General features: G+C 42.0%; 1 protein-coding gene across 1 annotated transcript in view; it reads left to right on the top strand.

Moving 5' to 3' along the window:
• The window catches only part of LOC308113844 (cadherin-18-like), a gene marked incomplete at its 5' end in the record, with an annotated part of 124,098 nt that extends 110,558 nt beyond the window's left edge, over window positions 1–13,540 (top strand). The window contains 2 exons of the mRNA XM_080470361.1: window positions 8,760–9,029; window positions 11,923–13,540. Of these exons, the coding sequence (XP_080326487.1) occupies window positions 8,760–9,029; window positions 11,923–12,572 (920 nt within the window). The 3' untranslated portion in view covers window positions 12,573–13,540. The remainder of the gene's footprint in view (window positions 1–8,759; window positions 9,030–11,922) is intronic.
• Window positions 13,541–25,533: the final 11,993 nt, after the last annotated feature.

Consider the following 25,533-nt stretch of genomic DNA (forward strand, 5'->3'; position numbering starts at 1 on the left):
TAGACAACAGAGCAATGGATTTGTCAAAATAACCCTTTTTTTTTTTTCTTAAAGCACAAACCTTTAAACTCCATAAAAATGTAACATTTGAGTGAAAGATTGATGTAATGCTGTAATGCAGACAAAGTAAGATTGCATAAATGCTAGGGTTGTGCGTCTTCACTGGTCTCACAATTCAAATTTACCTTGTCACTGCAAATAGCTACATTTTCCAATGCAGCCGGATACATATGAACTTGCTTTTTATTCTAGAAAATGACCAACATCTTAAACATGACTTGAGTCTGAGCACAGCAGATAACAAGTGCAGTTACAACAGTAAATAGTCAAATGAATAATGAACATCAATACTGTACTTCATAAGAGAAAATATTTAGATGTGAACGAATTAAGTTCTAAACTCGGGATTCCACTATAATGAATGGAATAGCATATGTGGCTCGGTTAGTACAGCGGGTCATCTCTGCCCACACGTTGAAGTGTCCTTGAGCAAGACCCTAAACTCCATGTCCCCCAAGTCTGAGCGCCTTGCATGGCAGCTGCCTCCATTGGTGTGTGACTGGGTGATCATGACTGACAATGGAAAGGGCTTTGGGGGCTGCTCAAGCGGTGGAGGAGCGCAAATCTATTTACCACATGTTTTTTTTTCTGAGTTGGTGCCGTCGTTTGTTTTTGCATTGAAACTACACGCACATGCGAGTAGAGAACAATACGCTCTAAACATTAACAATGGTGAGTATTCATATGGACCTTATTTGTGTGGAAAGACGACCAAGTTGCATTTCTGTGGCACATGCGCAGTGTTTGAAAAAAAAAAATAAAGAATGTTTTTTCTCCGTTTACAAAGAGTCGGCGCCTCCATGGTTGTCCTTTTCATAAAGGTTTTGTTTTCAGCGTCTCTGAGCACTGTTGTATAAACAAACACTCAAAACGCGCTGAAAGTTTCGCTTGAAAACATTGTCATGTAAACATTCTTATTTCCCTTTCAAATGATGGCATATTCTTATGAGATATTCATTCATGGGATGGCTAATTTTCGTGTTGAATCTTGCGAGGAATTTAACTTAATGGGACTTCTCCCTTCCAGTCGAACAGTTTGTCTTGGCAAATCTACATGAGCCTGGCGTTGCTACTTCATTCTCTCTCAGTGCCGAGGAATGGCATCCCGTCCTGCTGCCGGCATCGTCACAGATCAGCCAACGTGGTTGTGTTTGTCACTCTGGCAGTGACAACATGTCCAGAGCTGGTCACATAGTTATATTGAGGTCCGGACTCCTGGCAGGTCACGGGAAGCTGGTTGTCTGCTAATGTTTGATTCTGTGAATTTGCTAAATGACACAAACAACAGGATCATCTCTGCTGCCTGTTGTTTGCTATTTTTGGAACACAAAGCATCATCTCTGAATTGAATGTGTCGGTGTGATCAGACCATAATAAACTGTTGGTATTTATATAAAAACCTTGAGCTGTACAGTCATTTTGACAGTGACGGAGCCACATCTCTTCACTTTTGGTGGAGCAGGTAGCTCCAGCCCCTCCTGTCTCCCTCCCAGACTGCTGAGATCTGTTTTAATGTCCCTGAGAAAACCCACGGTGGTGTTGCCTTGGTAACCCCGGCTGCTGCAGCTTTGGGTTTATATTTCCTCCCCTCATTTAGCCTTTGATTTCATCTCTCCTTCCACGTACGGCTGATGGTTATGCTTCAGCTTGTCAGGTGCGTGTCGGTGTGTGATGTTCTCAACCTGCTCTCAAATCGCCCTCCGGTCTCCTGCGTGGCCCGTAATCGTCGCCTCACCCTCTCTCGCTGTCAAACTTAGTTTCATTTACCAACCTCCCTTGCCTCCTCCATCTCCCCCCGCCTGCTGTTATTGCAGTTGTCTTCTGCAGTTGACCTGAGACGGAGGACCGAGGAGAGCTCACATCAATCTCAGTAATGAGACACAGTGACAAGCTTCAACCGGGGAGGTTGGACACCAGTCTGAGAGCCGCACGCTGCAAGACATTTCTGTTGTCTGAGTGCAAAGTACATGGATACAAACAACACTGGGTTACCATCAATATTGTGATCTGGCATTCATCACCTCTGGTTGAACCCTCACAGCTGTCTTTCTAAGACAGAAATCTGTTGGTTTAGAGAGCAACTTCAACAGAGAAGTTTGCCTGTATTTCTATGGCCAACATGTTTTGATGTTCAGCTGTTCTGAGCTGCAGTCTTCCCTCATGCAGCAAACACAGAAATGGCGTGTAACGTAGTCAAAGCCCACCTTGAATTAATAAGATTCTGCTTTTGAGTTTTGAAAATAAAATAAAAATCCAGACTTGAAGGTTGATAGCGGCGGATTAAATCCAAACTGCTCAACCATTTTTAAAGAGACAGTGCTCAACCCCCGTCATAAATATGAAACCATTGCAGAAATGATGGCGTTTCAAGGCCGTCCAGCATCTTTTTCTTCATTTTTTTATTCAGTTTGGGTATCGGCGCCCCTGTTTCAATTGAAAGTGGAAAACTTTTGTTGCATTTTGGGAGTTTGGAAGCTTTTTGAAAACGGCTCCCAATGTGGAACCTTTCGAAAAAGTTCCGACTCCATATAAATTGTCCAAACACAACTTTTCAGAAACACTGCCACTGCACATGCGCAACACGGCGGTAGTAAATTGTTCTTTTGCACATGCGCAAGTAGACGGACAACAACAACAGTGGTGCGTAATCTGGCACCATTGTTCTCAGTTCGTTTAAAAGTGGAAGCCAAGTTGATCGGTGTCTAAATATAGCGCTGAAACTATCATTACAAGTACCTTTATGGTTGAGCATGCACCTCATTTTATTACTTGAATTGGTCCTTATCACATTCCGTTCTTAAATGAATTAAATGTTTCAGCATGCTGTCTGCTAGTATGATTTGTTCGATTTCACATGGAGAACTGATTAAATGCTGCAGTGTTTGTTCAGCGAGCAGCCAGTCGTGACCAGTGATGAAGGTTACTGTTACCTGTGAAGCAAACTCCTGGCAGTCTGAGACTGGATGTGACAGTGAATCACCAACGTCAGGCAATGCACAAAAGTAGCACTTCTAAGATATTACACATGGTACTTTCAAAGCTAGATTAAATCCACAACTTTTAATCCAAAGGCTTTTGGAAGTTATTAAAAAATCTTGTCGGGATTGCTCGCCTCACAAATCAGAGACTAAATCGAAATGGATGTTTAAAACTCAGTTTCACTTCCTATTTTATTAGAAAACATAATCGATGCAGAGCAGTATGCACTTTTTTATTTCATCATTTCGTGTTTGTATGTATTTGCATCGTAAAAATAAATAAACGTCTTCTTTTTTTTTTTTACTTTGACAAAGTCATCCTTATAAATAGGAACTGTTTGAGAGTGGATCGACTGATTGATTGTTCAAATATGTAAAAATAGAACGAAAGAAAACACTTCCTTGGGCTGCTGTTATTCTTTCACAGGAGTGTGTGTGTGTGGATATTAATACACAGTATTTGTTTGCTTGACAGCCCACCTCAGGCATGTCTCTCATGAATTAGCAGCACTTCAAAACCCTCGTTGTTATTTACTGTGTACTTCTGAGAGAGGGCGACACTGAACCATCAAATATACAGAGCGCCCCATTGCACAGGCAGTGGAATCCATCAGGATTATGTTTTCTCATTATTATGTGTTCAATAGTAACATCAAGGTCCACAACACATTTTTATCAAGACTTTTGAATTCTTTATTCTAGTGTTTTAAACAGGATTTAATTGTGAGCATTTCTGCATACGTCCTGAGATAACAACAGGATTGTGGTACATTATTTTCCGAATCAGTATTTCGCTCAGCACAAGGTAAACAGTGCAGATTGTTTACTAGCCTGGCCGTTATCAAACTGATTGTTCATATAAATAGGACTGAGTTAAATTGGATTTCTTATAATTGACTTCAAAACAATGGTAAAATGTTTCACAGCTCTGGCAAGCAACTCAAAAAGGAATAATAAAATTCGGATGTAAGGGATGCATGCTGGCTTCTTGTAGAAGCCGTTTGATAGATATTTATTCCATCTATTTGTTGAGGTTTTTATGAGAGCAGGTGATGGCTTTCTTTTATAATAAAAAATTTTTCCCCATACCTCCACACCCTGAGCTAAATATTGTAGAATTATTATTGGTATTTACGGTTAAACATTGGTGCTTGAAAGTTGACTGCTCTGTTCAAAACTGATGCATTAGTGATAAATTCCAGGAGCTATTCCGCAAGTAGAGTTTCATTTTCTCCTGCAGCTGAATCGTATTCTAAAAATGTGCTCACGCGCGGCATAAGTAGGGCTTGTAATTCAAGTGAGGTAACTGTTACCACTGCGAGTTAGAATCAGAACTTCCACTGACGATGGCTTGATGACGCCTTTTGGGAACTTTGAGTTCCAAGTTTCAGTGTTTGGCGTTGGTGAGCCCCGAGTGCAGCATCACTTCAACCGGTTTTGTTAAACCTGCAGTTTGAAGTGGCGCTTGCTCTATTTCAAGCTCTGCTTGTACGCGCGCGTGTGTAAAAGTGTGCATGCGTCTCACATTCACGCACACATGCACAGCCAGAGGCTGCACGCGTGACAACAAGAACCACACTTCGTCAATGAAGATATCCTTCTGTGCAGAGCCCCCCCCACGGGGCTCTCCGCAATAAATTTCAGTCTCGGCATTCATAAATCCACACATATGGGCTGACATGCACATTCTGTATACAAGCACGCCTCAGTCTGCTAACGTGCTTTATTGTGGCTCGGGGCTCCCTCAGGCACTCTGGATTTCCAGTGCGTTGGAAAGATACACCACTCATACATATTCAGCAGCTATATCTCTGCCAGTTTAGCTTCTGTTTCTCTCAGGCCTGGCCTCAGTTTGTTTGCAAACTATCTCCGTCACGATAACCACAATCGATTCCCTGAACATCACCGGACGGGAGTGAAGCATCTCGACAGCGGCAGCTGGTGGTTGAAAGCGAATAAGAAGCATTAAACAAAATGGTGAAACAATGAAAGGAGGGTAAAAATATACAATAAGTCTTGAAATGCTGCGGCTCGATTGGTAGAATGGTCGTCTCCCGAGCAGGTTCAATTCCCCATCTCCACATGCCGCGGTGTCTTTGAGCAAGGCACTGGACCCCAATCAGCTCCCAGTGGATGGATTAAGCACTTTGCATGGCAGGCATGTCCATTAGCTGGTGGCCTTGACACTGGAGAAGTGGACTTTGGATCATAAACTTGCAAAGTTGAAATCCCACAGTGGACCCATCACTACTCTGGCTCCACGTACATGACCCTTGACCCCCATCAGCTCCCCGGAGCGTCCCAATGTGGCTGCCCACCAATTCTTAGATACAACTTTTGACAATGCAAAAAAAGGAATTTCCCCAACGGGCTCAATAAAGTATGATTGTTAAATGATGAGTACTGATGTCAGAGGAGTTTGACCATCATCTGGTAGATCCTTGGCTGTTTGCATCTATATCGCTCTACTGACTTATTAAGTTTTTTGCTTTAAAAGTGGTGGAGTTACATTACTTAGTCTTTGCAGTCTTCTCAGTGGAGGCTAAGACAAGGCTACATTACATGTATCTGCTTTTGACGGTAATCTTCACTTCCTGCAGCTTCTGTGACGTTGTCCCACATGGTATTTCCTTAATGTTGTTAAAACTAAAGGTGGTAAGCCCTGCAGTAACATCGATGAGCTAAGATGAGCTGTCTTATTACATGATAGTCTGGATGCTTCAGGAAGAAGAGTCAAAATGCTTGTGGACAAATTCACACTCCTAAAGACCAGCGTCTGTTTTGTACCACATTCCTGATGTCTTTGAGCCACTGAAGGAAGTGCTAATTCTAGCTGTAGCAACTACTTCGAGCTGACTCTGGAGTCACACAAGAAAATGCTCAACCTTGATGGCCACTTGGCCCAATCAGTTCCTGCAGTACTTACCTACCTTAAAAGATAATTACATACACAATAAGAAGAATCACATGGATTTTGGTTTCTCATGATGTTAACCATCTTAATTGTAGCCTCCGCTCTTTTAGTTGGTTGGTAAGCAAAGGGGTCTAATTGCCAGGAAGTCCAACAGGTTTCAGTGTGCTGAAGTCAACTTTGTGTCTTTGGGAGTACACAGACTCCCGTATGGACAGATGACGGAGTTGGATTGCTGAGACTTTCCGCTGTAAAACTACCACCTCCCAGGAGAATATGGACTGGGTCTCATGCCACTCTGGAGGCTGCCATTGTTGTTATTGTTTAATAAAAAAAAGAATGGTGAGCTCTGAATCCGACTCCATGCCTCTGTGGGTGAACCCGACGGTGGCATGCGTCACTGCCGCAGTCACATTTTCAGTGGCTCCCAGCACCGTTGTCGTGTGAACAAACTAACAAAATATGCAAACACAGTCGCATGTCAAAGGTTTGCCAAGACCCGTCGTTTGAAATTATGGTCGCCTTCTTATAGGGGGTGTTGTCTAGAGACTTTTCTGAACTACTGCAACCTGCACTCATATGGCATCAGGACTTGCAGCCTCCAGTACTTTCGCCTTCTTGAATCCGGCCGTGACATTGGTGGGATTTCATAAGAGCCTTCCGAGGGACAAGAGACCCTCCAAACTGAAAATATTTCCAGAGAATTCCTTTGAAGTGAGACCTATCTGGCTTAAAAGTGTTTGCAAAAGCAGAATCAATCCTTGCCCTGATGGAGTGTTTCGACTCATTCAAACAGTGATTGAGGAAGGACAGGGCTTGAAGACAAAGATTTCTCACAGTTGCGTCGGCATTTTCAAATGTAATTTCATTTTCTCTTAGTCCGTCCTTCAGTGTGACTGAAATGTCATACATGCTAAACTGCTCCGCAAACATCTCTAAGAGGAGTCTGCAAATTAAGTCCCTGGGGAAAAACGTGTGAGGCAATAGGAGCAGATGACTAATAGTAATGTGTGCGTCTAATGGTCTCGTTGGGAAGAGAGGGGTATTTCAAGAGTTTCTTATGTGCAGATCCTGAAGCTCATCGCTCCCTCACTTTTGCCAGCTGACAGCAGGATGAATTTCCCCTCGATCTGGAGTAGGACATCAGCTCCTTGTTCAAACTCTTAAAGTGACAAAAATTATTTAAAACCTTTCAATCTCTTGATATTTCACCTTGTGAAATTGCCAAACTCTGATGGACATCAACAGTTTATTTCTAAAGCCAACCTTAATATCGACTTTATCAACTAAACCAACCTTTAGTAAGTAACATTTTTCGGCGGGAAGTAAATTTATCTCTATATCCCCTTGTTGGTTTTCTTGAGGGATTATTTCAGTATTTGTTGATAGTTATTATTTTTGTAGGATTCGTTAAAGCCCGCCTCTCCGCCTATAAATAGGCGGTGTCTAAAGGGTTGAGGGCTCCTCTCTCTGAACACGCAGCCAGGCGGCTGCCCTCTTCGGCTCTTCCGCCTTCGTTGTATGTGGGGGTTAGCGCAGATCCTTTTTCCCTGGTGGGACCGGTGGTCCTGTTTTCGTTTTTGTTTATCCTTCAAAAGTAGGTTGGGGTTTTCGTTTGTTAGATTGGGTGTTGGTACCGGCTCCTACGGCCCTGTCCAGGGTTGGCCCGGTACCGCACCTGTTTGTTTGTTTTTGCCAGCCCAAGATGGACTTGTTCTTTTGATATTTTGTTAGTTTAGGACACGGGTTGGTTATGGGGTTTTGTCGGGTTCTAGTTTTTACATAACCCGCTTGCTTTTCAGGTTCAACACTTTTATTTAAATTAAAAACCAACAAGCGCATTAAAAGAAATTTAAATAAAAATGGTAAAAATCCAACCGTTTCCCTGTGTCCTTCAAGGTATGTTCCGTCCCTCCTCGGGGTGTAACACTTGGAGAATTCTTCTGAGCAGTTGTCTCTTTTTAGAAGAACTTTAAAGCAGTTGGGAGATCTTGGGTGCATTTGGATATTATTTTGGAAAACCCAAACATTTTCTTTAAATCTCTCATGGAATGACACAGATTCAGTTGGTGTCATTTTGCCCTTGGCCTGTTGGAGCCACTGTTGGTGCAGTTTGTCATTTCCAAAGTTTCTCAATCATAATGCAGTGTGGACCACCTGAGAAAAGGTTTAGTACCACCATGATCAACCTGAACATGTACCAGAGACGTGCCACAGAGAATCATCAGTATTATGAAGTGCAGTGTGTGTGTAAACACGCCAATGGAGACACACAGATTGGATTAATGCATTTCCATTCTCACCTTTTTATGGTTATCAATCACAATTTCTTATGAAACAGAATCTGTACATTGGTTTCTTGGCCCCATTTACACAACGTTTCAGGAGTAAAACGCAGAGAAGTTTTGCATTTGCACAGCAACATTTTGAAAACAATGTTCTTTTACATAGAAAAGGCACAGTCACCTCAGTATGAACATGTAAAAGCTCGGATAAATAAGAAGTTGCCAACCCATTTAACACCTTAACAACCAGTAGTAATAGGAATGAAACAAAAGATAAAATCTATGTATATAAAAGAAAAAAACTATCTGAATATATGTATAAGTGAGTCAATAAAACTAAAAAATAGGGTATACAGTAAAACCAACAAGCATGGCAGCAAAAAACAAACAAATGGTCGGTATAAATATATTGCATTGTTGACATTGAACAAAATACCTTTGAAACGGCAAATTCCAGTTCTCCATTTCTTTCTCGTCCTCACCTCCATCATTCTTGTCTTGTTTATTTTTCTTTCTCTCCTCCAGACAACACAGCCAACATCGTATCGCAGTGGCGTGAGGCCTTCAGCCGCGACAGGCACCCGGAGTTCTTCAGCCTGGAGGTGGCGGTGGCCGACGGCGGGGAGCCGCCTCTCAGCAGCACTGTGACGCTCTCCCTCAGGGTGTGTGTGTGCCAGCGGACCACCAGGGGGCGCAACAGCTACAACGTGTGTCAGGCTCAGGCCTTCCTGTCCTCCACGGGCCTCAGCACCGGGGCCTTCGTGGCCATCCTGCTCTGCATTGCCATATTGTTGGGTGAGTATGTGGCTTCCTGTTGGACGTGTACATCTCCTGCTCGCCAGTGTCAAACAAATGGTCCATTAGTGAAAACTGGTCAGCGAAAGTGTCAAATCTGGCCCTCAAGGATTCCCCCCCAAAAAATCTTGCTCACATTCCACTGTTGATCCTATTGATTATGGTTAGATTAGCACACACAATCGTACAAAGGTGGAACTCCTCCTTTTCAATCTCCAATTGGTGGACGCTCCAAAAAATTTCTCCTCAGACTTTTCCATTTACTGTATCCTCAGAACTGACATGGGATTTCCACTTTTCTACAACACCGAGGAAAAAGAACTAACACTCAAATTTCAGCACGTTTGCTGAATAAATTGCTCATGAAATGAGACCAGATGTCCATCTTAAGTAAGCAACAACAAACAAAATTTTCGATTCACAACAAGCATCTATTTATGAGAATCATGCGCCACAACTCAAATCTATAAATACCTGCCATCGGGCTTTCTGATCAGCCTCAGACTGGAAGAGGTTTCACAGGGAGCAAAGACTTCAGGTATTCATCAGTCTAATGTAACACTCACAGTCAGCAAGTGGAGTACACTTAATACTCTCTGGAGAAGTGGGCGTTCAGGCAATTTGACTCCAAAGAGCACTGAATATCTTTTACATAAAATGACACCGAAGATGATACAGATATATCCTCAAGATACTTCACATCTGATATTGTCCAAAAAGCAACTCAACACTTGCATTTCACTGCAGTATACCCAAACTTCCTCCTGAGTGTTGTACAGCTCTGATTTGATATTTGCAATGTTGACGCAGATAAAACCACTTTTTAATAAGCAGTATACTCAACAAAAAAAAGTGTGAAAACATGTCATTTTCTCACACTGTCATCCGTGAAAATACCCCTTATTCAAGCAAATATGTGATGAAGTATCTGGTTATTGTCTTGAATTGAACAACAAAACACAAAATAACGTGCCACATGTACACAATATATTGGGTTTGATTTACTAAGATCCTTTATAAAGTGTGCTGAATTGGGCACGCGATAGAGTGCACTTTCATTTTGCGTGTGTTTTGCGAGAGATACAATAAGAACACTATGGATACACTGTGTCCGTTAGACCCTAGTAACATGAAAATGATTCCCTGAGCCTCCACACACATAAAGGCCCTCTTTACAAAACAATGTTTTAAGTGAAAATGCACTGTTTCAGAAAAGTTGTGTTATCCCCTGTTTCTATGACGGCATTCTGAGCGTTTTTGAAAAGTTCCACCTTGGGTGCCATTTTCAAAAAGTTCCCTTTTCAGTGGTTCCAAGCACCGTTGTCATGTAAACAAACTCCCAAAACACAACGAAAGTTTTCTGGTTTTCATTCAAAAACATTGCTGTGTAAATGGGTTCTCACTTTCCGTGTGTTTTCTGAGTGACTCAGGCCCCGTTTACACCACAACGAATTCGAGTGTATCCGCAAAACTTTCTTCACTTTTGGCGGGGGTCCGTTTACACGACACTAGTTTGCAGATGCACTGTATCCACAAACTTTTTAACCCGGCTCCCAAGGTGGAAAGATTCTTTCACGGGGCAAATCCCTCCTGCAGAGACTGATGGAGGCTACAGAGCCTGTTACTGCGCATGCACATCTCTCCCCCTCCTGCTCATTCAGTTGTAAACAAACATGGCGGCCGTGTAGTGGTACAACTCGCGGTCAGTATTCTAGTTTTATCATCCAGATCAGTAGTTTAATAGTTGAGACTCACCCCTGATAGCATCCGATGCGTCATCAGTCCATATGGATGTCGGGTGCTCTCCATTTTCCTCACGTTTATAGTCTGTTGTTCTCTGCACACGTCTGTGTAGTTTCATAACAAAATCAAGCAACCGCGCCCTCCAGTGGCCCGGCATACTAACTGCATCGTTGTCTCTGTGTCCGCTGCTGCAGTGTAAACGCCCCCACTTTTTGGGGGGGGGGATTAGGTGTTGTCACGTGAAACGTTGTCGTGTAAACAGGGCCTCATTAACACTAGTATTATGTGTCCATCAGGCCCTGTTGTCATGAGAAAGATCTGCGTCTGTGAGCCTCCACAAACATATGGGATACCGTTGAGTTGGAAGTGTTGGTAGAGGAAGTTATCAAACATATTGGAGTGTTGAAAGAAATTATTCTTATTTTCCCTAAAAAACAAACAAACAAACAAACTGAAAAGTGCAACATGAGAGAGGTTTACTCACAAATTCAAAATTAAAAGCAACAGAAGTGATTCGGAAACGATTTGAAGACCCAAGAAGGGTTACAACACAGGAAATATCGTATAAGTCCCCAGATAGTTGTGGGTAGCCAGCTGAGCCAATACCTCCCACAATGAGAATCACAGCATCTCTGCTAAAGACTGAGCTGCTTTGCACCTGCTTTTCAAATGCAGCGAACAACAAAAACATTTCCAGACGCCGTGAATCACACGCCGTTAGCTGTGAGTGAATCTATCAACATGGACTCGTCTCAGTCACATGCGGACATGCAGTATTCATGGAGGCAAACTCAATAAATTGATATTTCTGTCAGACTTGGCTTTTACATGTGTGCAGTATCGAGTTTGCATTTATTTTTATATGTACAAACATTTTGCTGATCAGGCCAATTATCAGTTTAAAAATAAATAGATAAATCAACTCACATCCAGCATTGACTTGTGTTATCTGAGATGTACTTTGATATTAAATAATTGTCGAGTGAATGAGCCCTGCAAAACAATCTGTCGGGATCAGTCATTTGAAAATATCTTATTGAATATTGTTTATAGAAGAGATTACAACATATATTCATCATTCAGAAGCGTAGTGTTTGTTCTTGGTCTGTTCTCTTACTATTTGTATTTGCGTCCTGTTTCTCCTTCACAGCCATAGTGATGCTGTTCACACAGCTACGGAATAAGAAAACAAGCAAAGACCCTCTGATCCTCTCAGAAGAAGACATCAGAGAAAATGTGGTGACATATGATGATGAAGGCGGCGGTGAGGAGGACACCGAGGCCTTCGACATAGCTGCACTACGGAACCCGAAAGCCTCTGAGTCTCGCAGGAAGTTCCACGGCTACGTTGACCAGGAGCTGTACGGTGCCAAGAGCGAGGTGGAGGAGGACGAGGATGGCATCGTCATCATTAGGAGGAGGAAATCTCGGGAGGCGAATTACGAGAGCTACAGTCCAGAGTCGGAACCGGCATGGTTTGTCATTGACTGCATCCCTCGGGAGATCAGCCAGTCCGCGCCTTCGCTTCTGCTGGATGGTCACGACATAATTCAGCAGATCATCCAGCAGAAGGTAGCCCAGGCAGACTTGGACACGCGGGGCCCACCTTATGACTCCCTGCAGACATACGCCTATGAAGGCCTCGGGTCCCTGGCAGGGTCTGTCAGTTCATTGGGCCTGTCTGCTGCAGTGCCAGAAATAAACTTAGGTGATTTGGGAGACTGGGAGCAAGAAAGGCAAACACCGGAAAGAACTGAAGGAGAGCAACAGACTATGAGCCAAGCTAATACGGACTCCTAAAAACTACCAAACAGTAGATGTTTTGATTTTTTTTTTTTTTTTTTTTTTACTCCTGAGCCAATTTGATGAAGCATAATGACTTTTTACTGGTGCCATGTGAACCTGACTGCAGAGCTACTGTAGTAAATGCTGGCAATTAGAAGTGTAAAATGTAGAGGATAAGAAAAGCCATCTATGTACAGCAGAATACTGGCACAACCTTGCTGTGATGATGGACAGGATGCAGAAGGGGCAGAAGACCAGGGTTTCAGAATGATGATCCAGTGTACTTTTCCCCCTGTACTATGCTTATTAGGTGTACTAGTAAAAAAAACAAAAAAAACAAAACAAACAAGGTACACCTAAACCAGAAGATTCTGATATTGATTAGCATTTTCAGCCCTCACACTGATTTCCAACGGACAAACACAACATTTTTAGGAATACAAAGACAATGCTACCTTGAATATCTTGGAGAATCTTTCCTGTCCATTTTTATTTTCCCACTTCAGGAACCCAACAAATCATTACTTGAATCTTTTTTAGAAAAACTAAACAAGCCCTTGCCCTATCATTCTTGTAACCCCGCTGTTTACCAGGAGGTTGTGTATTGAGTCATTTTACTTTATGGTTTGTCTTTTGTCGGACACAAGAAAAAGCAGCCCTTCCCAACACGGGTAGATTTAAAGAATAAAGCACAACAACATCCCAAAAATCATTGCATTTGCTAATTTATGAAGCAAATTAGCAAAGCAGAAAATGGATGCTACAATAACTCAACACTATTCAGCAAGTGAAATTATTCTTCTTGTTTGTTTTAATCATTGTGTTTGTTGTTGTAAAGCTTTTGAGTCTTTTTTTTTTTTTTTTTTTAAACCAACCAAAAGATAATGTTCAGCCAAGATCACAGCACTTGTCACATCATGCTACATAGCATTAACAGTCCCGTGTATGCTGATGATACTCTGTTATACAATTCAGATGTTATTAAAATAATGAAAAACAATCAGGGTTTGTTCACTCTGTAAGACGGGGAACTTTTCCAGAGAGCGGGAGGTGTGGAGAGTCATTTCCTTTCAAAACTGGAGTCGCAGCACAAGTTACTTACAATCTCTCCGGTGAAAAATGTGATATACGAGCGTATTGCACTGGACTATAGCTTTGCATCAGAAGTGTGACATAGAGTCGAGTAAGAATAATGGGTAAAATACTTTGCTTGGGGGGGAAAAAAAGTCCCTATATTTCTCAGTCCCGATTGTTTTTTTTTCTTTTGCGGCCGGGTTTTCATGTCATGCTACCAGTCGTGTCTGTCTGTTTTAATTACTTCAGTCAAAATTCCATAAGATTGGGATATTACTTTATACAAGCACGTGATTTAACTTGAAAAGGGTTGGTCACATTAGTGAACCACTAACTGTGCTACATTGATCGGTCGCCTCTGACTGGAAACTTGCTGCTACACTTTGATTGCCACACTTGAGCAAGGCACCTAAACCCCCAACTGCGCCCTGGGCACTGCTCTGTGACCACCCCCAGTTGTTAGTGTGTGTCGTTAGGGTTAACTGTCTTTAGGATGGGTCAAACGAGGAGGACACTCAAGGGGATCAATAATGGAACTGTTAGTGTCACACATGCGTGGAGGCATGTATTGATTCTGCTACTTGAACCAAATGTCTTGTCGTCTGAAATGCGTTCGGTTGCGTCAGTATTCATCATGCGTCCGTCAAAAGCCTTTTCACCACTTCAGCCGACATTGACCTCTTTTGAAAATGATAAGAGGTGAAAGTAAACTGTTGGAGGAAAACAGTGGGTGTGTTTCCACTCTGTAAGAATTGGTCCGAAAATGGTTTCCTGCCTGGTGATGTTGGCCCCTTACTGGCAACTAGTCGATATATTTCAGCAAACAGCAACACTTCTTCTTTGACATCTACAGATATATTACACAAGAACACGTCATTAAATGGTTCAGAAAATGTTCTTCTCAATACTCAGGCTTGTATTGCAAATAGGTTTCAACCAGATGATCAGATCACCAATCGGCATGCCCACTTTTTACACCCACTACACGGACTGATCAGTGTGACATTGGTGATCAACTTAAATAGATGCTTTGCGGCAACAATGGCAAAACAAGTCAGAATAAGTAAGTGGGGTGTAAAGAAAAACTTTGGGGGGATTTCTCTCCAAACACGTTAACGCCACAAAGGTGAGGGCTTCGTTCTTGTTTCACTTGTTTCTTTTTCGTGAATGGATGTCGCACGTTTATGACATTTTATTCTTGCGCAATCACGTCGACTCACGTACATCATAGGCTCAATGCCCGTCTAAACTCCAACTGGCACAAAGGACTGCATTTTTTTCCTTTTTTCTGAATGAAACTGTTGGTTTCCAGAGCAATGAAATGTCAGTAATATGTTTATAATCTTGTTTATAGTATTTAATTCAGTCCAATCAAGAAAAATCTCTCATCTTTGTCAAAAACAATTAAAAAGATTTTTTAATATCATACATTATCTGTAAACTAATTATACCCAATAAATGGGTATATTCAGTTCTAAAATATATGTTTACAACCAATTTCATGTTATAGTTTCATAATGATGTTTTTAGCAGTTTCACACTATTTAAAACAAGTTTGATTTATCTGTTTTAAACGATCATGAAATTATTTCCGATCGATTTGATTGCAATGTCCTAAATGCGGAAATTCTCTTTGGTTACCTCACGTGAAATCACTGCAATAATAACGATCTCTAAATGTAATTAAATCAACTCCAGATGCTGCCATCAAGCGCATCAAATTAAAATGGCCGATAGAAAAACTCAAAATAAATTATCTTTGGCCACCAAAGTACAAGTACCAAGTACAAATGCAAAAAATTTGGTCTCTAAATAACGTAGACACACATCTGAACCTGATGAGTGGCCATCACACAAACCCAAACGATATCCTACACCTCAATGAATGAATGCATGAAGATTTTAATAGATTGCCCAATTTCAAAATCAATCACATCTCATGAACATAGATTCAACTTGTGCGAATACATAAATATATCAAAAGTATAGCTACCAGTAGCGTCTCTGCAGTCGTCCGAGCAACACTTCCCTCAACGCTGCCCCGCTGCTCCAATCGATCTAAAACCCATTAAGTCACGGCAAGCAGATGATGTGTTTGAAAAGACGTGGTGGTCAGTAATTAGATAGATGGCCAGTATCCACACCAGCTATCCCCAGGCAGTCAACCACTGTATGTGAGGTATATCTATAGAGATGGCGTCTGTATTCAGAGAACACTCAAGTAACCGTGAAACGTCACTGGAATTAAGTCAGACTTAGGTTTTTTTTCTAATGAATTGTCAGTTTACACATAGATGATAAGTTTTGTTTGAACTCTACCACAAGACAAGGAATCACAAGACGAGGCCTGGTTTGCACAATATTTCAAGAAAAGTTTTGCAGTTCCACTGCAAAGTTTTGAAAACAATGTCTGTCTCGTGTTTACACAGAAATGCTGAAAACGATGCAGGCGATGAGTTAGTGCTGTTGTTTTTTTGGGGCGGTTCTCGCAATTAAACCACACAGAAATGCACACAGGGAACAATACACCATAAACATTAACAATGGCGAGTGGACCGACATTTGTATGGACACATGACCAAGTGGGATTTTTATTACGGTGACTCTGAACTCTAAAACTACCAAGTCCCTGGAGAATCTGGACTGGAAGTCGTGACACTCCAGAGACAAACAGTGTTGTTGTTGTTGTTCATCTACTCTTGCATGTGCAGAATAACCTTTTACTGGGACCGTGGTGCACATGTGCAGTAGCAGCATTTCAGAAAAGTCGCGTGTTCCCCGGTTCCCACAGAGACTGTGTCGGGGCAAATTGTGTTTTCAGTGGCCCTGACCACTGCTCTTCTATAACTGGACTCACAAACTGCAACAAAAGTTTTCTCTTTTGACTTTAAAGCCGAGTCATGTAAACGGGGTCTTGGAAGCCAATCTGTTTTTGTGCTTTGTGTTCTCTAACGTAACAAAGTTGAAACTATTCAACTGTCACTCTGCCGTAGCGATGGCCAAATGAAGCTTCATGAACCACTGTCTTTATATTCTGAAGCCAATAGATGGCGCTGTGTGTTCAACAAATGTTTGAAAGCACGTTTTCAGCCTCTATCTTCAAACCAACAGTGCCATCTGGTGGAGTGAGAAAATAAAGTGGTTCACGAAGCTTCACGAGGCATCATTTGGCCATCACTACTCTGCTGACAGTGAAGAGCAGAAATGGCAGTGTGAGGCGGACATACAGTATGTCATAAAAAATGTCTACTGATATTCTTTCACTCCCGGATGAACACATAAGTGTCTGGTTTGTCAGGTTCTCATTTGCTCTACTGCACGTGCTCAAAAGCTTGAATTCGCCTTTCTCTTCAAGAGCCAGTGCCATATTTTCTTTCTTCTGCTTCCATGTTGCCAGTGGACATGTGTCACTTCTCTTTGGCTTTCGTCTGTATTGTCACTTTAACGTTTCTTTTCTTTCTGTTGCCTTTGGCCGAGTTTTTCGATCCTCGTTTCGGTCCAAAGCTGAGAAATGTTTTCTGTCATTTGACTCCAGACTCCTCTTCCCAAACATGAATAAAAGGCTTTGACATCTTGGATTGTTTCATCAAGTACTGTCTACGATTTTCCTATTGTTAAGAATCGGTTGCCCTGGTACATTCGAAAGCAAAATTTAAAAAAGAAAGATGTTTGTTGTACATCACACTTGATAATAAACTTGCTTGATTAATCATGATCAAGTTCATTTTACCAACATTTGAATTATACCCGCCTCCAGTAATACACATGAATTCACAGCTATGGTGATGAGTTTGGTTACAGCAGTGGAAAAAGGGGCCATTAATCAGCTGTGTGCAGGTCCAGTCTACCACAGTCCTCTATTGTCCGCACGGACAAAGCTGCAGTGGCTTTAGAGCTTGTGTTCCCAGAGGGAGGACTGTGGATCTCTGACATGTGACAAGGAAATAATGGAGATAGTTGAGGTTCAGTGACACCTGCAAGATTAGGTAGCTGCTTTCCCGGGAGACGTGTGAATCTACGAATCTCCACAACGCTGCGGTGAAATTCATTTTACTTCAGAAGCCACATACAGCCCCGTCTGATCTGACGCGACTGTGGCTTGGTTGGTAGAGCAGGTGTTTCTCAATCGGAAGGTTGCTGGTTTGGTTACCCGTCTACCCCGTCCACGTGCCGAAGTGTCCTTGAGCAAGAGACTGAATTCCAAATCCCTCCCAATGGATGTATTGATTGCCTTGCATGGCAGCCGCCTCCATTTGTGTGTTTAATGTGATAAACAATGTAAAGTGCTTTGAGGAATGTTAAAGTGGTGGAAAAGTGCAACACAAATGTGAGGATGACGTTGGTTAAATATGCTGATTCAAACTCTTTTTATCTTAGCAAAATAATTGTTTTGTATAAAAGTAAATAAAGACAGACACCGAGAGGCTTCCCAGATGTTACTCAGCGTGCTCTCCTCCACAAAAAAATGTCAACGGGACTTAAATCACTGTCATCGCCTGGACAGTGTTACTGTCAAGAGGAGGTTGGTCTCTGTGTTTTCAAGTCAAAACAGAAATCTATTGTTGCATTCTGGTGTCCATTTAGACAACAACAGTGCTCGGAGCTAAGATGGAACATTCTGAAAACGCTCCGAATTCATGGAAAAAAGGAAAACTGAACTTTTTTTTTATCACTGCTGCTGCACATGGGCACCACGGCCATACAAAAATAGTTTTTTGCTTTGTTTTCATTTGTGGGATTTGTGTATAACAATGAAAGCAGTAAGCATTTCAAACTCTTGAATTTAATGCAACACTGAGTGGACCGAAACACCAAAATAAGACATTTTAAAGGAGCTTCAGTGTTTGCAAGCATACATAAAGGTGGTTTTATAAAAAGAAAAGGAAAAAGCACCCGCTTGTCACAGATCAGTGGCAAACCCAGAATCGTGCAATTGATTTGAGTTTAAAGAGTTTATTGAAAGTTCAAATCAGCAAAGGTACCCTGTGAGGGGAATCTGAAAAATTAATTAGAGAAACCTGAGAAGTCCAAAGCAGGAGTAACACGAGGAACACAAGGGAAGACGAGGGATGTCACAACACGAAGGTATCTGGCAATGAGCCACTGCGGGAAACGGGTTTAAATACGCTGGGGAGGGGATGAGACAGATGAAGCACATTCACGGAATTAGACGCAGGGACACGGGGAGGCAAGACTGGAAGGACAAAGTGTGCAGCGATGGAGAGGAGAACATGTTGGTGTCAAAGTAAAACAGGAGGAGATGAAACAGGTAAAACATGCAGACTTTACAGAGACACATAAGGAGATCTGACAGTACCCCTCCCTCTTGATGGCCAAGTCCCGGAATGCTCCTCCGGGCTGTAACTGACCGTATAGGTGGGCTGTCCATTCAAGAAACGGAGAGGTAGAGGAGTGGGTGATGGTTGAACCACGGCTGACAAGGAAGGTCGGGTGTTTTTTCAAGGACGTAATCTGAGTCTCACAGCAGTAGTTAATGATCTTAGACACTGGGAATGGGCCAACACAACCTGCAGTCAACTTACAGGAGGCTGACTTCAGTGGGAGGTCCTGGGAGGAGAGCCAGACATCACCTTTTACTGAAGCTCCAGATGCATCGACTGCGGCGGAATAATGCCAGGGTGAATGTGACTCCCTCCTCTGTCTCCAAGGCCGGAAGCAAAGGAGGCTGGTACCCTAGAACACACCCGAAGTCTCTCTGCCTGGCTGTTGGTCTGTGGATGATAACCAGAGGAGAGACTCGCCCACGCTTTCATGCTGAGGCTATTTTACTCATAAAAGTTGCTGTAGGGCTGCAGAGTGGAGGAGCGGTTAGCACTGACACAGCAAGAATATAATGCGTTACAATTTTTGTGGGTCTACAGGTTATGAGGTTTCTGTGGTGTAGTGGTTAACCCATTTGCTTCTCACGCAGAAAGTCCCTGGTTCAAAACTGGATAAATATGTTTCGGGTGACAGTGGCTGAGTTTGCTAGAGTGGTTGTTTTTCAATCCGAAGGTTGTCGTTACAATTCTCCATCTGAACCCCAAACTGCTCCCAATAGATCGATAGTGCGCCTTACGTGGCGGCCACCTTCATTTGGTTGAAGAATTTCCCTCTGGGATTTATAAAATATTTGTATTTTGTTGTATAATACACAAGAGGTTAATTAGGTTCTCTAATTTGTCCATAATGTGAGTTTGTTTGGTCGTTCGTCCCTTTGTTTTTTGGCCCATGATGGACTGGTGACCATGGTCCAGTGTGTGTGCAGAATTTTCTTGGAACCGTCCCTGCCTCCAGAGACCTTCAGACAGATAAAGCAGTTAAAAAAAGATGAATGGATGGGTATGACTGCTGGCTTTTATTATTTCATTACTGCTGCCATGAAATGTTCCCAACTTCTGTCTATGGAAGCCATTGGCTTTGCTTGGAGTTCGTGTGTGCACATCCCTGACAAGTGCCAGAGTTTTTTACTAGTTTTCTGTAATGAGGTCTGGTGCACCAGATGGCCAGTTTTGGATTCTCATATCATTTTGTGACAAGCGTGTCTTTCTGCATAACTCACCATCTGACCCGGTATTTTCAATAAAAAAAAAACAATAAAAACAAACCTCACCATCTTTAGGCTCTCTCCTTCGACTACAGTTCTCTAACCGGAATTAATAAAGAGCCTGAAAACTCTGTAATTAGAGCCACAGCAGCACTTTGCATTCAATAATTGGCTTCAGAGCAGTTTATGCAGCCATCCGGGGGTTCGTAAAGCGACCCGGGAAACAGTCTGCCATGGTGCAGGCACAGAGCTCATCTCTGGGGGCTTCGTAAAAACATAAATAAATCTTGATAATGAGATTTTTAAAACACTTTCCCAATCTTTCACTTTTACCCAGTAAAGCTTAGAAAGTAGCCATATTGTTATTTTGTGTGGGGAACCAACGAAATGTTTTAAAACTTTAAATTTCCAATAATCCTACAAGTTGTTGTAAACACTATTCCTTCTCATATCCAAGCCAGATAGGTTGCAGAAAGTTCAAAAACTGAGTGCAGTTCTGAAATGTACCAAAGCAACAAAGCCACTTGAAGCGAAGAGTAAATAAAGTGGACAAGTGGCCCGATGAAACAAAATGTGATTTGTTTCAGGGAATCCTAGATGTTTTTTCCTCTAAATTAAGTGGAAAGGAACCACTGACTAAATTATCATGTCATCATGTGAGATTGCGTCAGTGTATCTGGCATGAGTGAGATGCACGTGGATAAAAGTGCCATGATTAACAACACGGATTGCATTCACTTATTTATCATCAGTGTACAGAGTGAGAAAAGAAAGAAGCTTAGTGTAGGTCTCCCAGCATCTTCACCAGAAAAGCCAGTCCTAACTGTAAGCTTTAGTAAATAGAAAAGACTAATTTCACAAATACATAAAAAATGTATAAATCATGTGCACACGGATAATTTGTTTAAATGTCTATCAATAATGGAAATACAAAGAAATATGAACAAAACAAAACAATTTGGACACATTTATGGTAGGTAGTAGTGATGGCCAAATGAAGCTTCACGAAGCTTCACGAACCACTTTCTTTATTTTGTCAGTCCACCAGATGGCACTGTTGGTTTGAAGATAGAGGCTGAAAGACTGACAATGAAGTGTGCTTTCAAACGTTTGTTGAACAGACATGAAGCTTCATTTGGCCATCACTAGTGGGGAGGTAGGATCTACATGAGATTTAGAAGGCTGACGGTTTGCACTTTTGAGATCAATATTTACACTTCAGGGTTAGCCAGGTCAGTCTGGACCTTTCTGTAAGTGAAGCTGCTTTACATTTCTTTCCTTGGAGACTTCATTTAATTCACTGAGCTTCTCCCTCTTATCTGCATACATGAATATATATATATACGTGCAGTGTGTGTGTGTGTGTGTGTGTGTGTGTGTGTGTGTGTGTGTGTGTGTGTGTGTGTGTGTGTGTGTGTGTGTGTGTGTGTGTGTGTGTGTGTGTGTGTACCATCCCTTGTGTTTGCAGGTCGGAACACTTCAGCCCAGCGTGGCTGCAGACTGACACAGTGAGTGCTGCGTTGAACCAGAACAAGATATCCTATAAATAATGAAGTGCATAATGGCCGGTGATTATGTCTGAGTGGAGGATGCAGCACTGCTGGCTCTGCGGCTGACAGGAAAGGTAATTACCTGCAGCTCCAAGAAGAAACACGGAACAAGAGGGAGCTCGTCGGGCTGATGGAGGGGCGAGAGACGCGCTCGCACATTGTTTTGATCTCTCTAATGAAGCAATCGCCTTGATAATGGTGCGTGTGATTGGTGATATTTAAAGTGTAAGTAGATGTTGTCACAGGGTGCTGCTGAGGCCAGCATCAGCATGATCATCGGAAGTGTCGGACAAAAACACTTGTTATAGAGAATGATCAGTTGGGGCAGCGTGAGAATGAGTACTTGATCACAGCTGCCAGTGACTTAAAGGACTTGCTTTGCTTGTTGAAAGAGTAACCTTTTAACTTTGGCTCATTTTAATGACTTGCTCGCTAATAACTCCACACCTGATCTGTATAGTTGAGGTGAGACTGAGGTTTGGAGAGAGCAGATTATTAGAAACCTAATGTTTGAGATCATTACCGCACTGTGGACAAGATCAAACACACTGAATCGATGTATAAAGCCGAGCTGTCAACACTCATGTAAGACAGGTCAGTTCAGGAAAGCTCCTTGCATGTCAGCCGCCTCGAGTGGAGTGTGAGTGAACGTATGGCTGAATGTTATTAACAGCGTAAAGCGCTTTGCGGGTTGCTCATGCAGTGGAAAATGAGATATATAGCTCAATTCCATCTACCATGTGTGTTAAGAGTAACTCTCTATACAAAGTTTATCATGTCGTCCACGTGTCAGCATGCCGGGAATCTTTTGTGTGTGTTTTTTGACCTTGTTGATTTTGGACCTGTGAGATTTTTGCCTTCCAATGCAGTTCTTTCACACTTGTTCCTGTTCTGGCTGGTTCTTGTGAACTGACCTTTCTCCATATTAAAGTCCGCTGAACTTCACGTATCTTCTCATCCTGCATTCGTTAGTGCGTCCGTGTATTTCACGAGTTAACAGCACTTCATCTGTGTGTGCAGCTCACAGAAATCGGGGCAGTTACAAATATTGAATGCTGACGACCACGGTCACTCTGGATTCACCTTGACTGACGGCTCCATTCGGACATTCGGGGCACGAGGCGTCACAAACGAACCAACTTCACACACAGTTGGCTTTTCCTTCTGGAAGTTTTTGTGTCGCTAATATGAACTTATTGAAGCCATTCAAGCATCCACAAGTGATTCTGGATGTACAGCAGATCATTTTGCATGTGCCTTCTTTCATTTCAATCAGTTTAATTTAAAGAGTCATTTCGTGTGTGATTTATCCACCTTTGTCTGTTGTCTGAAACGAATGGTTCTCTTCACACACGTGTGCGCGTGGTTTCCATATAAAAAAAACTTTTTGGAACTGTTGTCATATCACTCATTCTTGAGAGTTGGGACAAAACATGTCCTACATAGAAATATCTCATTTATCTTAGAAATCAAGAAATTCAAAATGATTGTCATGCTTGCATTTTTATCTTTTTGGGTAAATGTTCTATAATAGTATGGTCTGTGTTTAGAAGGTCCATGTTATTGTATTTGTCCTCAGCAAGACTTCACAACAGTGATCTGCCCAAATCACCATTAGAACATTCCACAATTATAAATACATGTACATCAAATTGAACAGAAGGGTTACAAATATTTGAAACAATGAATTAATTGAACATCAAACAATATTTTTTTATAAAAAGCTGCCTATCAGAGTATAGTCAGTGTCAGCAAAGCCCGTCAGATTTTCCATAAACCTCATTATATCAGGCAATTGCATGGTCAGCATATTCCTGAAGACCTGTTTTTTGTCTCTGGTAAGTTTTAAACTTTTTGATTATTTAGACAAATTGTGTAAATAGTCTGAGGGTCACAGCTGGACCATGTCAACTCCGTCTTTCTGTTATTTTAAGTCTTTTTTTTACAACATCGTGGATTGAATTTAAGCATTTCGGTGAGATTATTGAGAAGGTTATTGACAAGAGAACCAAGTCCCTATACTTTGACAAGATTGCCAGTCAACATTTTCTTGTATTTCACTTGTTTTGTACTCTAACGCCGCATTTTGGAGGAGCTCCGCTTCCCTCTGATTCCCGTTTCCTGGCCTGACGTGTTTCATGTGTCTTCACCTGGTGGCTGGTCCATCCCGTATTTCTACATCGTGACAATCCCGCGTCTCTTCCTGTGTGTTCTCGCTTTTTTTTCCCATTTTTTTTTTCTTCTCCTGTGTTCTCCAGGTTTTGAATATTTGTCCAGTTTGCATTTGCAGTTTAGGGTTGTTGTTGTTTTTTTTGCTCCTAATAAAAAGAGCGTTAACCACATCAATGCCTGTGTCTGGCCAACAGAACTCTTTCCAGCGAACCCTGGCAAAGACATTCAATAAATTGTTTTCAGAGAAGAAGCTATTATAAAGAAAAAAACTGTTTATGTGACTAATCCGTTCTGTTTTCTGTGCAGTCACTCAACATGAAGACGGACCAGGAGCTTCTGCGGGAAGTAAATGCCTTCTTTAGCTGGTGACTAGTTATTTTTTGTCACATTCCTAAGAGATTTATCTTGTATCGCATGCTGAACTCCAAGAGGAATCATCTCATATGAAAGGGCATCAATAAAATCTGAGCAGTGTGGATGTCCTCCTGTACCTCCAGTGTTAAGATGCTCCTAAAAACAGCTATATATATATATATAAAAAAAAAAAAAAAAAAAAAAAAAACACTGTTGAAGAAATGAATGTAGGAGAGAATAGATCGAACTTTATTGATCCCACATGGGGAAATTCTGTCTTCGTTCCAACAGATTTTGGATTATTTGCAATTCTTCGGTTTTATCTGAAAGCTGTTTTATAAAGTTCATCTTTGATTTTGGTTTGCAATAGTTTTAAAATGTCTCAGTACCTTTCATGAATTGTGCACAACTTTAATACTGTGGCCGGTCTAAAGTTATATAAATGATTGGCCATGTCGCCCCGTTCGGGTTCATTGAATTGACATCAAATCTCTATTTGGATTGTATTTTGGTCACCACATAGATTCATTTCTATTTGTTTTCCTTGCTGTGTACCAGACAGACAGATTGAAAAAGACAAATATAGAAGATCTGGCCCACTGACGGGCATTCAGTCTGAACATGCAGGTTATGTTAGTCCACACTACAGTAACCTGAAGCTCTCCACTTATTCTCAGGTCACTAGAGGCTAAATCCTCACTCTCTGTCTATTTCTTTTTTCTATCTCTCTCTCTCTCTCTCTCTCTCTCTCTCTCTCTCTCTCTCTCTCACACACACACACACACACACACACACACACACACACACACACACACACACACACACACACACACACAGTATTCAAATACAGAAGGTTGTCATCTGATGGGACCTCCGGTTGTCTTGGCCTGGGGGACTCAGAGGGACTCGGAGAATCCAGGTCCTACCCAGTCTTGAGTCTGTGGCTTGTGCCGGGGTTTAGTCCACCATGTCCCTTCTCCTGAGGGCTTCTCTCGGCTTGGGGTGGTCTTCTCTGTGCTCTTCCTGTGGGTCTTTAATATTAATGAGAATGACAAAAGTAAGACAGACTGTAAATTGTATTCTGCCGAAATATCAAGAGGAGTTGAAAGCTAGTTCATACAACACCAGCAACCTAATCACCAGAGACATCTGGACCAGCAAAGTTAGCCCGATGTCACTCATTAGTTTCAATACTCTGGATTCGGGGGCGATGAGCCGTGCCACAAGCTTAAGAGTTTCAGAGGTCACTATACTGCATGCTACAAACGATTAATATATG

This window comes from Lipophrys pholis (assembly GCF_963383615.2).
Source record: "Lipophrys pholis genome assembly, chromosome: 1".
Taxonomy (NCBI): domain Eukaryota; kingdom Metazoa; phylum Chordata; class Actinopteri; order Blenniiformes; family Blenniidae; genus Lipophrys; species Lipophrys pholis.